Here is a 13,760-nt window from a genome sequence, read left to right on the forward strand (position 1 = left end):
ACCCAGGCAGATATAGCACTAGTCTGTTAGAAACACATTCTTTGAAGAGAGTGTTCAGGGGAGGTCCCTGGTTCTGGTGTCAGGGAAGAGACACAAGGTGGAATTTTCCTGGCCAATGCCCACTTCTGGGCAGATGGAAAATGACCAGGCATATCTCAGGCTGTGGTTAGAGTCTTCTGAGAACCCCTTGGCTTGGGCCAGGGGGAAAAAACCCAGCACTCAGACTCTTTTGGACAAGTACAAAATGTCAAATTAGGATCCCAAACCCTAGGATAGAGACCACACTGGACACAAAAACAGATACGGAGAAACATTTCAAGACTGAAAAGAACTCATTGGCGGTGAAGGTATAAACAGTGCTTCCATGAACTAAACTCCAAACCCCAAATCCATAGATTAACAAGAATCCACATTTACTAAATCATCCCAAATTATTATATGCAGATTCAGGCAACACGTGTCTTCTGAGCTAAGACCCCAAGCCCCTAAGTCTCTTAAATATATGAAGTCAGAATTTTCAGCCATAGAATGAGATCCCTTTCATTTGAGATGGGAGTCTACCATCTAATACTGAAACATTAAAAGGATGAAATAGTGGAGCCAGTTCCTTATGACAGCAGGGCTCAGAGTCCATGGGGTGGCTGATCAGATTTTGGTGACAGTCAAGGTGCTTAAAGCACCAAGTGACAAGGTCCAAATGCGTGATAGAATAGAGAGAGCAGAAAGCAGGAGAGAGCTGTGTTGAGTGTACACTGATGGACCAGCAACCTGGGAGCTGGTATCCAGGAGGTTCTAACTGCCCAAATGCAAACCCAACAGCAGCTTCCTGCAGCTGGGCCAGATACTGAAGTCCTGGTACTGGTCCTCTTCACACTATCTCAACATTCACGTTGCAAGCTTAAATAGTTTCTTACACTGTAATGGAACAGCATATACCTCCTGGATGGAACCTGGGGACCCAAGGCAGGAGCAGTAAATGAATATCTTGCATATATGTCAAATGCAGTCCTCACACACAACCTTACGTCTTAGTAAAGAAGTCAGGAAGTACCAACAAAAATGATATGTTTTTTTCCTACAACAATGTTTAATCTCCATGCCAAGAAGTCCCATTTGACCCTTTCCCCCTGCCTCTTAAAATTAGGTGACAAAGTAGAAATTCAGTCATGAAAAGAAAAAGGCAGAGGTGTATGAGCCCTGGCTCAATGAGACACATCAAATGCAGAGCAGCTTGGTGTCACAGGTCAGACAGAACTGTCCCAGACACTGTGGGGAAGATGGGCACTGGAGAGGTAAACATCCTACTTCATGATCACTCACACTTCAGCAGCGCATTAGTCACTGAACGAGGGCGAGGTGAAGGGGGTAAGAGAGGCAGAGCTATAGTTCTCTACGATGAGGGTTGGGAACATACACTCGTGGATGGGAAATGTTAAGTAGCGATGTTTATTATTACTTTTTTCCAGCAATCTTGCAAGAGGCAGAAGTGTGACACTGAACTGAGTGAGACGAGCGTGTAGGTGGCTTGGCGAGGAGCCCTTCTCCTGATGCAGGCCTCTGGCTTGTCAAGGAACGGCTGGTTCCACTGCTGGACCATGTTTACTCTTTTGCTTCAAGGAAAAGGGTTTCTTGAGGGAACAACTTTACCTCCAATAATGATTTATTTGGGTCCAGCTGGGTTACCTAAAAAGAAAGAAAACACATACTCAAAAAGACTGGAAGAAGCACTATTTTCTCTCATGGCATTCAGATCCTATCCTGCACATTGATTTTGAGCCTACTTTGCACAGGCATGAGCATTTTCACATCTCTTATATCATTTGATCCTCAAAATAACCTGTGAGGTAGGTGTTGTTACTCCCATTTTTTAAGAAAAATCTTAATTTATATTTTTTTACTGCTTTTCTTTAATAAGCTTTAAAATTTATTTATTTATTTATTTATTTTTGGCTGCGTTGGGTCTTCGTTGCTGCATGCTGGCTTTCTCTAGTTGTGGTGAGCGGGGGCTACTCTTTGTTGTGGGGCGCGGGCTTCTCATTGTGGTGGCTTCTCTTGTTGTGGAGCACGGGCTCTAGGTGTGCGGGCTTCAGTAATTGTGGCACTTGGGCTCAGTAGTTGTGACTTGCGGGCTCTAGAGCGCAGGCTCAGTAGTTGCGGTGCACGGGCTTAGTTACTCCGCGGCATGTGGTGTCTTCCCAGACCAGGGCGCGAACCCGTGTCGCTTGCATTGGCAGGCAGATTCTTAACCACTGCGCCACCAGGGAAGTCCTGTTACTTTCATTTTATAACCGAGGAAACCAGGGCTCAGAGAGGTCAAGTCTCATAGTTTAGTGGAAGAGCTAGCATTTGACCTCAGGGCAGGTGGAGGCCCACTGCTTCCTGCACAGTTCAGCTTGGCCAGCAGAACAGGAGGGTCTTAGGAAAGGGTACTGGTTACCAAACAACTCACTAGCATTGCTGGGGACCCGTGTTTGGTTAACTCCTGACAGCGGGGAGGGCCTTTTCTGCTTGGTGGGAAAGAGCTAAGCTTTGGGGGCTGATCTTCTGCTAAACATACCTGTAGTAAACTAGAGAGTGCCCATCCCGCTGTGCCCAAAGATGAGTATCTCCCCTGCTGAGGAGAGGCTCCCTAGGGAGGCACATCACAGTCTCCTTGGTGGTGGTGGTGAAGATATTTAGGTCCAAAAAATGAGTCAAGTTCATAATATGACTTTGTATTTTAGAAATAAAAAATGATTATTTTATAATATGAACTATGGAGAGAATAAAGCTAGACAAAATCTTCTTGGCTCATCTGGGATATGTTAATCATATAGGAACCCCACATTAGGTTTATGGCCTCCTAGGTCAGGGGCAAGGATGTGATGTGGAGGTTTTCTGAATCCGAGAGTGAGAGAAAAAAACCCGAAAATTTCCTAAAGGGAACATAAATTTTAAAAAGCTGAGAAATACTAGGACAACGGGCTTTGGAACCAGAAAGATTCTGGTTTAAATCACAGCTGTGTTGGCTATTAGCTTTGTGGCTTTGGAGTTGGTATCAACCTTGTAGGACTGATGTGAGGATTAAGTGAGAAAAAATAAATAATTAGCACAGGGTCTGGCACAGAGCAGGTGTTCAACGCGGGCTGCCGTGTATGTGAGCAACTGTAAGGATGGACAACAGACACACAGATAAATGGACAGCTCCAAGTGTGCATGATGGGAGGCCGGGCAGTCTGCTCTGTCAGACATGTACAGGAGCTCTGGGTCCCTGGGCAGAGACTATAGCACCTGAGACGGACAATCTTGTCCTCTGCTCAACTCAAGCCACACCTAATGAGATGGCTCCACTGTCTTCTCCAGGCGGATGGGGAGGGGATGCCCTAGGGGCCTGAGTGTCACAGGCAGGCTGGCAAGCTGAAGGAGGAACACTACCTTTGACTGTATCCAGATGGAAACCTGGTATGCCCAGGAGGGTCATTAAGGAGATACATCTGCCTCCAGAAACCTCTGTGCTTATAAGGAACCCATAGCAAGGCTGCTCCACTCGTATCTCTTGGGCTCTGGGCAGATGGGCAGGCAAGGTGGTGGGGAGGGCCTAGCCTGCTGTCTGTCTTCCAATGCACCCGGGGGCAAGCTGTTGGCAAATGTTTACCCACTTCCCCAATTAACATACAACACTCTGCTGGCTTCTGTCAACAAACAGAGCTACTGCTGCCTCTGCTTCGACTCATTGGCATTTTCTGCCCAGCTGCTTCTGCTATTGTTCTTAATTAACATGCCAGAGCTCTTCCGGCATCTTCTACTTTGTTATTTGTGGTTCGTAAATATGATGCTTGCTGGGAGAAACCAAAATCATACTGCCAGAGATGTGCATACTGGCAAAAAGATATGCTAGAAAGCAAAAAGAGGTTGGGAGGTTGGAGCCTTGTTGCCATGTTGTCAATATGCAAGGTTAGATGTTCAGAAAACACATCCAGTTTTCACTGTGTCTGAGAAAAGTTAAGTGATTTTCCCCAGTCACTTTAAGTGGGAGAGCTGGGACTTGAGAAGGAGAAAACTAGAATTTCGGGCCTCCCTGGTGGCGCAGTGGTTAAGAGTCCGCCTGCCGATGCAGGGGATACGGGTTCGTGCCCCGGTCTGGGAGGATCCCATATGCCGCGGAGCGGCTGGGCCCGTGAGCCATGGCCGCTGGGCCTGCGCATCCGGAGCCTGTGCTCCGCAACGGGAGAGGCCACAACAGTGAGAGGCCCACATACCGCAAAAAGAAAAAAAAAAAAAAAAAAAAAAAAAAAAAACTAGAATTTCTTGAACACCTATTACATGCCAGGCACTTTAAATATGTTATTTCATTTAATCCCTAGCAGCCATGCAAGGTTGACAAAATTGAGGCTCAGCATGGTTGCCACTTGTTAAGGCCACATAGTTAGTGAGGGTCTGTCTATACAGTATAATATTGATAGTAAAAAAGAGTGAAGCAACTAAGATTTAAACTCTAGCTCTGTTCCTTACTACCTATATGACCTTGATGATGTAATACAACCTGAGAGCCTCAGTTTTCCCACCTGTAAGATGGGAATAATCAGTTTCTCTTTTATAGGTTGTGCTAGTTAAAAGGAATAATGTTGATGAAGCCTCTGGTACAGACTGAACCAGTAAGTGCTCAGCTGGTAGCAGCCATTACTGGCTGGAGCGTTGCCTTGGGTAGGGCCCTAGTCTGTCTAACTTCAGCTGGAGCTCTTTCCCCAAAGTCTCAGGAGACCAGGCCTGCACTAGGCTGTTTCTCTTATTTCCATCTTGCTGCTCAGCAGAAGGGCTCCCTTTTCCCTGATAGGCTAATGTCTCAATATCTGGAGACCCCCTTCTATAGCTTCAGTGGGGCTGTGCCATCAATGGACTGCTTCACATTAAAGATGGTTTTGTTGGGGCTGCTCCCTCTGGTGCCCTGTATCACAAGCAATTTTTTTCTTTGAAGGTCATTTCAGACAGAAATTTAAAGTGAACAAGGACAATTTTTGTTTCCATTCTCATCTGCCTGGAGTGGACAGAGAGACTGCAGGACACTATATTGTGAGTGGCCATATTGTGAAACGATCCTGCAGTGTTCTGGGCCCCATTCAGGCAGGATGGGGAGTGTGCCAGGAGGGACCTCCTGTTAGAAGCCTAAAAACCACGTTTTCTAAGACACATCTGAAAAATGGGATATGTCTTCCTGAGAGAGGGCACTGCTGCTATAGGGGCAGGAGAGGGCTATCTCAGTCCTCTTTGAATGTCTGAAGGGCTGGCAAGTAGGACAGGTAGACAGAGTCCTGAAGTCCTCTGCCTACTGCAGTTCCAGTGGGTAGAGCTGAGACTGGTGAGGTAAAATTGTAGGGGAGCAGAACTCAGCTGGTCAGAAAAAACTTTTTCACAAAGCAGCAGCTGCTGGTGTGGCTACTACTTCACTTTCTTTTACCTTTCTTCCTTCCCCTCCTGTCTTGTATTTTCTTTTTGTTCTTCATCATCATCATCATCATGGTAGCAACCATCAATTACAGTTGACCCATGAACAACCTGGGGGTTAGGGGCACCACCCCTCCAAGCAGTTGAAAATCACATATAACTTATAGTCAGCCCTCCATATATGCAGTTCCTCCCGTATTGGTGGTTCCTCTGTACGCAGGGTTCCACATCCAAGATTCAACCAACTACGAATGGTGTAGTACTGTAGTATTTATTACTGAAAAAAATCACATGTAAGCGGACCTGCATAGTTCAAATCCATGTTGTTCAAGGGCCAGTTGTATTTAGTGCCTCCTGTGTAGCTGGAACCATGCTAAGTACTTTATATAAAATACCTTAACTAGTCCTCAAAACAGCCGAACGAAGTATGTATTATTGCCATTTTAAAGTTGAAGATACCATGGGTTATCTTGCTCAAGGTTGCAGATAGAATAAGGTTTAAAACTCAAGTCCATCTGATTCCAAAGCTCATGATAACCAGAATGCTTCTGGCCTACATGTTGACAGGCTACCTTGGGAAAATAAAGGGGTAGGGAGGGGAGAGGTGAGGGTACTCTCTGCTGTCCCTAGAAGCATTCAAATAGGGGCTTATTTGTGGAAGAAGATCATGATGATAAAGCTAACATTTACTGAGCATTTAATTTGTACCAGGCATATTCCAAGCACTTAACATTTATAAAAGAATTTAATTTTCATAATAACTTAACATTTATAAAAGAATTTAATTTTCATAATAACCCTCTGACGTAGGTATAATTATTATTCCCATTTTATAGATGAGGAAACTGAACCATGGAACAAATTAAAAACTTGCTCAAGGTCTCAAAGTTGTTAAGAGCAGAGCCAGAATGTGAATCATAGCAATCTAGCTTTGGAATCCATACGTTTAACTACTGGACTATTTTGCCAGAGGTGCTGCTAAGAGTAGAGTCCACACAGAGAAAGAAGTTGGATGAGATGACCCTGAGGTTGTTTTCTAACCAAGCTTCTACGACATAAGATCTTCACTTTAAGAATGGCAAAAGGTCAAGGGTCAAGGAAAAAATCCTGAAATGTTTATAAAATACGAATACAGAAACGCAATCTGAGCTTATGTTCTGCCATTTACTTGGGATTTTACTGAATTATTGACTTTCTAAATCAACAGAGAAACCCACCCTTTGGGACTCCCTGGGGGGAGGAGGGGCATTCTCAGATGAGAGGTATGGCCTAACTTTGTCTATGTTAGAAAAGGAAAGTCAACCTTCTTGACATTTTATTCATTATACAGTACTTAGGAAACCTAAGTATTTTAGCAAATTGGCTTTGTGAAACTTGTCTATGTTAACAAAAATGGGACATGTTCTTTGCCAAAGAGAGTTATTCTTTTCTAGGTCCCTTTTCTCAGCAGTTCGAACTTTTCATGTACAGCGTACTTCTATTATTTCCCTGGGCTTCAGTTTTGCTTTTTTCCCTGAAAAAGTGTAACATTGCTGCTGAGAAAAATGTTAATCAATGTGACAGATTCTCATTCTTAGGCCACTCACTCTGAGTGAGTTCCAGAATGTTAGGGTGGGAAAGCTCCTTGAATCCCATATAGTCCAACCCCTTCATTTCACAAGTGGGCAATCTGAGGCTCAGAGAGGTCAAGTGACTTGGCCCTGATCACACAGTTGATAAGTTCAGTATTCTACTCATTTCTGACTTCTGTTCTGGGGTTCTTTCTAGTCACACTATTCTGCTTCTCACTTAAAAAAAAAAATACCTGAGCATAAATATAACACTACTACTAGGCTGGGAGCTACTTGAGGGCAGGAGCTGAGTAATACTAAAAATAACAGTAGCAGCAATATATGAATAGTACTTTATAGTTTGTAAGATATTTACACAAACATTAAATCACAATCTTGTAGGGTCGGTATTATTATCAATCCTTTTTATTTTATTTAATTTTGCCAAGGTAAGCTTTTATTTTGAAATTGAATAAAGGAAAGTCTAGATCTAATATTTTCACATTTAGAAAAAATGCTAGGTTCAACAATTGATTTTGGAATTGAACATCTGCATGAGAAAAATGAATCTAGATGTGCAGACCTTACAGCCTTCACAAAAATTAACTCGAAATGGATTGTAGACTTAAATGTACAACATAAATCTATAAAATTCCTAGAAGATAACATAGGAGAAAATCTAGATGACCTTGGGTAAGGTGATGGCTTTTTGGATACAACACCAAAGGCACAATTCATGAAAGAAATAATTGATAAGCTAAACTTCATTAAAATTAAAAACTTTGCCAAAGAAACTGTCAGGAGAATGAGAAGACAAGACACAGACCGGGGGAAAATATTTGCAAAAGACACACCTGATAAAGAGCTATTATCCAAAATATACAAAGGGACTTCCCTGGTGGCTCAGTGGTTAAGAATCCACCTGCCAATGCAGGGGACATGGGTTTGATCCCTGGTCCGGGAAGATCCCACATGCTGAGGATCAACTAAGCCCGTGCGACACAACTACTGAGCCTGCGCTCTAGAGCCCGTGAGCCACAGCTACTGAGCCTACGCTCTACAGCCTGTGAGCCACAACTACTGAAGCCCTTGTGCCACAGCTACTGAAGCCTGCACACCTAGAGCCCATGCTCCACAACAAGAGAAGCTACCACAATGAGAAGCCTGAGCACTGCAACGAAGAGTAGCCCCTGCTCGCCACAACTGGAGAAAGCCTGTGTGCAGCAACGATGACCCAACACAGCCAAAAATAAATAAATAAATAAATTTTTTAAAAAAGGAAAAAAATATATATATACACAAAGAACTTTTAAAACTCAACAATAAGAAAATGAACAACCCAATTAAAAAATGGGCTGAAGACCTTAAAGACACCTCATTAAAGAGGATCTACAGATGGCAAATGAACATATGAAAAGATACTCCTCCACATCATATGCCATCAGGGAAATGCAAATTAAAACAACAATGAGATACCACCACACACCTATTAGAATGGCCAAAATCCAGAACACTGACAACACCAAACGCTGACACTCATATATTGCTAGTGGGAATGCAAAATGGCATAGCCACTTTGGAAGACAGTTTGGTGGTTTCTTACCAAATTAACCATATTTTTATTACATAATTCAGTAATCGCACTCCTTGGTATTCACCCAAAGAAGTTGAAAACCTAAGGTCCACAACAAAACCTGCACACAGATGTTTAATAAGCACCTTTATTCACAACTGCCCAAACCTGGAAGCAACCAAGATGTCCTGCAGTAGGTGAATGGATAAGTAAACTGGAACATCCAGACAACGAAATATTATTCAGTGCTAATAAGCTTTCAAAGTACTCTCACATATATTATCTAAACCTTAGAGCTATCCTAAGAGATTGGACTAATTTATCCTCATTTCTGCAGATGAGAACACCAAAACTCAAATAGGGACATTAGTTACATGTGGTCATACAGCTAGAAATTGGTGGAGCTCAGGTCTTCTCACTCAAATCCTGAGCTCCTTCTACTCTATGAGGCAGCACAAAGGCTGCATATGTAAATTCCCATATTATAGTAAAGCTAAATATATCTGCCCTTGGTTTTGTTCAAAATTAGCATTTATTTTAAACTTAGGAGAACAACTAATCTTTTTGGTAAGCTACAAGTAACATATTTTGTTATTTTGTTATAAAACATGCATATTAAATATTACAAGTTTAAAAAATAATTGTTAATGTCATCACTACCAAAAAAGTTACCATTTGTTTGGCATTTTGTAAGTGCCAGGTACTATACTAGTTGTTCTATATATTACCTAATTAAATGGTCACAACGATCCTATGAGATAAGTACTCCTATTATTCTCACTTTATAGATGAATTCTCTGAGGTCAAAAATGGTTAAGGGACTTGCCCGAGTAGGTAGGTAGGAAAGATAATGCTGGAATTTGCACACAGGTTTGTGAGCGTTTAGCCTGTGTCTGATGCACTGCCCTTCACTGCCTCTTAACCTCTGATCCTTCTTCTAAACAGGGAACAGTTAATGTGACTAAAAGGCTTTCCCTTGGCCATAAAGAAAGCAGGCATTCTGCAGCTGTCCTGGCTCATGTCCCTGTTGTGGCACAGGCTTTGCTGTTCCCCACAGGAACATAAGCTAACTTTCGTTACCGTCAACTTGGTTCTAATAGCTAACTGTCCATTTTCTTTGAACACCTTTTGATGAGCTGGGAATCCTTAAAGAGGGCAGTTACACCCACAAAGTATCAGAGGGAGAACTTAAGAGCCAACCTGCTGGTCATGTGCTGATCAGGGTGTGAAAAGGCTTTGGTAATTGTAAAGTCTTTTGCGAACATAAGGGATTGATTATCATCATTATCCACAACACCAATTGTAGCTCCTACCAACTTCTCCTCTACATTTGCTGCAGGTGGTAATGCAACCCCAAAAACAACTTCCAATCTGGAAGGGTCCCATTATGGGACTACACTCTGGCTTATTTACATCCCAGCTTCTGGTGTAGTTTCTGGACCAATCTGCCTCATTGGATCACAGACAAGCAGTGGCACTGGGGTGAGGGTTTCCAGGAAACAGTGTCACATGCTATTCTTTCCATTATTAAAGTGTGGTAGAACAGCTAGGGTGCTAGAAAGTGAGGTTGGGTGGGTCCTCTGTGGCTGCAAAGCACAGGATGCTTCTACGACATTTTCTTTCTTTGACTTTAAAATTTTTTTTAATTTTAAAATTAATTTTTATTAATTTTATTTATTTATTTATATATTGGCCGTGTTTGGTCTTCATTGCTGCACATAGGCTTTCTCTAGTTGTGGCAAGCGGGGGATACTCTTCTTTGCGGTGCACGGGGTGCTTCTCGTGGCGGTGGCTTCTTGTTGCGGAGCACAGGCTCTAGGTGTGTGGGCTTCAGTAGTTGTGGCTCGCAGGCTCTAGAGCACAGGCTCAGTAGCTGTGGTGCATGGGCTTAGTTGCTCTGTGGCATGTGGGATCTTCCCGGACCAGGGATCAAACCCGTGTCCCCTGCATTGGCAGGAGGATTCTTAACCACTGCTCCACCAGGAAAATCCCTTTCCTTGACTTTTTCAGTTGGGAAGAAGGGAGAATGAAAGAAAAGTTAAAGGAAGAACAAAGGGAGAGAAAACTAAGGCGTAGGCTGCCTATCTGTTCTTTGTTTTATCATATTACAATAATGATAACAACAGTTAACATTTACTGGGGGGACCTCCCTGGTGGTCCAGTGGTAAAGAATCCGCCTTCCAATGCAGGGGATGTGGGTTTGGTCCCTGGTCAGGGAAGTAAGATCCCACACGTTGCGGGGCAACTAAGCCCGTGCGCCACAACTACTGAGCTCGCATGCCTCAATGAAGATCCTGTGTGCCGCAACTAAGACCCTACGCAGCCAAAAAAATAAAGAAAAAAAGAACTGTTACTTAAAAAACAAACAAACCGGACTTCCCTGGTGGTGCAGTGGTTAAGAATCTGCCTGCCAACGCAGGGGACACGGGTTCAAGCCCTGGTCCGGGAAGATCCCACATGCCACGGAGCAACTAAGCCTGTGTGCCACAACTACTGAGCCTGCACTCTAGAGCCCGCAAGCCACAACTGCTGAGCCCACACGCCACAACTACTGAAGTGCGCATACCTAGAGCCTGTGCTCCACAACAAGAGAAGCCACAGCAATGAGAAGCCTGAGCACCACAAAGAAGAGTAGCCCCTGCTCCCACAACTAGAGAAAGACGGCACGCAGCAACAAAGACCCAACGCAGCCAAAAATAAATAAATTAAAAAAAAACCCCAAAACATTTATTAGGAGCTTACTAGGTGCTAACTGTTCCAAGTATTTTATAAGTACTACACAACCCTATGAGGGAGGTACTATTACCTCCACTTTAAAAATGAGGAACAGAAGCTCAGAGAGATTATATAACCTGCCTAAGCTTGCACAGGCAGGAAGTGTCAGAGCAAGGATTTAAAACTAGGTCTGGCTCCAAAGTCTGTTTTCTTAACCACCACACTAGATACTTTTAGTACTGCAGTCATACACTAGACTATTTATTCTAAGTCTCTTGCTTGGAAAGACTATCCCTTCATGTAACTGAAGCATATACCTCCCCACAACAAAGTATATTACTACCTCGGGCATTTGGGGAAATTTCACTCGTCTAGCTCCTCAATTATCATAGACCTAGTGATTGTTAGAGCTGGATGGGTCTTTAGAGGTCATCTCTGTAACAGATGGGGAAAGAAAAGCCCAGTGAGTGGGAAGAACTTACCCAATGTTTCTCAGCACTCATGGCAGATCTGGGACCAAATCTGGAGCCTTCATTCCCAGCCTGTGCCTTTAGATGGGCTGTTAAATGAGGATACCAGTTCTAAAGTGTTGCTAATGTCACAATGGCCTCAAACTTGGCACATTGTCAGGGAGATCCTAGGCACCAAACAAAAAATGTGACGCTTTCCTTGCACTGGTATCCCTGATGGTGGTTTTGGTCACTATACGAGTTTTTTTTTTTTAAAGTGAAAGCAGGTTTATTGAGAGAGACACATATTCCAATGGTAGAATGCAGTCCATCTCATAAGGCGAGAGCAGCCTGGTCACTATACTATTAAACAATGTTAGTGGGGAAGGCCCAGAGGGAACAGAGGGACTTCTACCAAGAAGGGTAGGGTGCGGCGGAAAGCCGCTTTAGTCTACAAACACAAGAAGATCGAGATCCTGTCCCTCTTGGGCTCTGGAAGACACAATTTCAAGTAACTAAGAGGAAGTCCTGCTTTACAGAGTGGTTTGCAAGCTCACTGTTTCTGAAAGCTTAATAAACAAGGTATAGGCCAATAATGAGTGAGGATTCTGGAGCGTGGCAACAGAAATCCAGTGCAGATCAGCCCTAGTGGTGTGCCACTTACAGGTGTACCACGATACTGGTCTCATCCCTCAAAGCAGCCAGAATCCTCAGGGCTGAGCTGCCTCTGACCCTGAGCAACCTGGTATGATTACTCCAATGATGCACACAAATATTTTCAGTGTGTGTGATGATCTGACACAGGCTGGGAGGCAATGATCGAGGGGACATGCCTCGCTTTCAGAGGCTGGTATGATGGAAGGTAGCCGGGCTCTTGTATAAAAGGCTCTGAGGACACCTCTGTTAAAAGACTGGTCCACAACACTAACCATTGTGTTTGGAACAGGACACTAAGAGACAAATGAAAGGAGAGAAACCTGTTAACCGGTCAGGTTAGAACTGCTACTTCAGCTTAAAAGCCCTCTGAGAAACCCTGATTATTGTTTGCCCCAGATCACCAGTAGACATGGATTAAATGCTAATTAGGGAGGCAGTAAGAAAAAGTTCTAGTGGATTTTGAATCTTGGCTCTGCATGAATACTCCTGAGCAAGTGATTTACCCTCCAGAAGACCCAAATTTCTCATCTGTAATGACAACATCATTCAACACCCAATAAGCTCTAATACATCATTTCTCTCTGGGTCTCTCCTGCCACTCGAGAGACAGTTGAACAAAGTATCTGAGCCTGCCTCTCTCCTACTTAAAACTCTTACATGATTCCTTACTACAACAGGATAATTCCTTTTTGCTTTGACCTCATTTCCCCCGATTTGTAAATGGGTGGTGTTTCTGGCTAGGCTCATAACACATCTGTAGTGGAAGACATGGCCAGAAAGACAGTTTGGAGATAGACTGTGAGGGGCTAAAATGCCTTATTATGTTTAGTTTAAACTTCTGGAAAAAACCTTTCTCCCTGGCCTCAGAGAGATCTGGAATGGCATACTAGATGTACTCTTCAGGCAGAGTACCTGGGGAGAAAGTAAGCATTTTGAATGCATTTTAATACTCAAGCAGGGCCATGCGAGCTGGTGCGTGCGTAACTCTGAACGTAAACACCGCTCAAGAGCTGGAGCTTTGAACAGGAGTTAAAAGAGTTGAGTCCCTAACGACATACAAAAGACTTGCTGGTGTGATTTATTCTGATGTATTTACTTATCCAATTACCAAAACAGCAGGAGATCATTAAATTTTCTAGTTACCAGATGCAGCACGTTCAATATCTTAAATGTTACCAAGGCTCTCTCTGAGCTATTTTGATATTACATTTCACCCACCCAAAGCTTATGAAACTGGAAGGCAGGAATCATGAACAGAGCAGGAGTTTTCTTTGAAGGTTGGTCCAGTGGAGGTCTGTACTATGCCAAATTTATACCAGCTCCCAAACTCGTGGATTTAAGGAAAAGTACCGTGATAAGAAACAAAAGTATTTAGGAGAGAAGATGTTAAGGAAG

General features: G+C 43.4%; 1 protein-coding gene across 1 annotated transcript in view; it reads right to left on the reverse strand.

The window, feature by feature from the left end:
- Nucleotides 1–1,425: 1,425 nt before the first annotated feature.
- Nucleotides 1,426–13,760, reverse strand: part of FAF1 (Fas associated factor 1) — a 479,002-nt gene continuing 466,667 nt past the window's right edge. Inside the window, exon 19 of the mRNA XM_060089778.1 lies at nt 1,426–1,683. Within this exon, the coding sequence (XP_059945761.1) occupies nt 1,600–1,683 (84 nt within the window). The 3' untranslated portion in view covers nt 1,426–1,599. The remainder of the gene's footprint in view (nt 1,684–13,760) is intronic.

Source organism: Mesoplodon densirostris, chromosome 2 (assembly GCF_025265405.1).
Source record: "Mesoplodon densirostris isolate mMesDen1 chromosome 2, mMesDen1 primary haplotype, whole genome shotgun sequence".
Classification (NCBI taxonomy): Eukaryota; Metazoa; Chordata; class Mammalia; order Artiodactyla; family Ziphiidae; genus Mesoplodon; species Mesoplodon densirostris.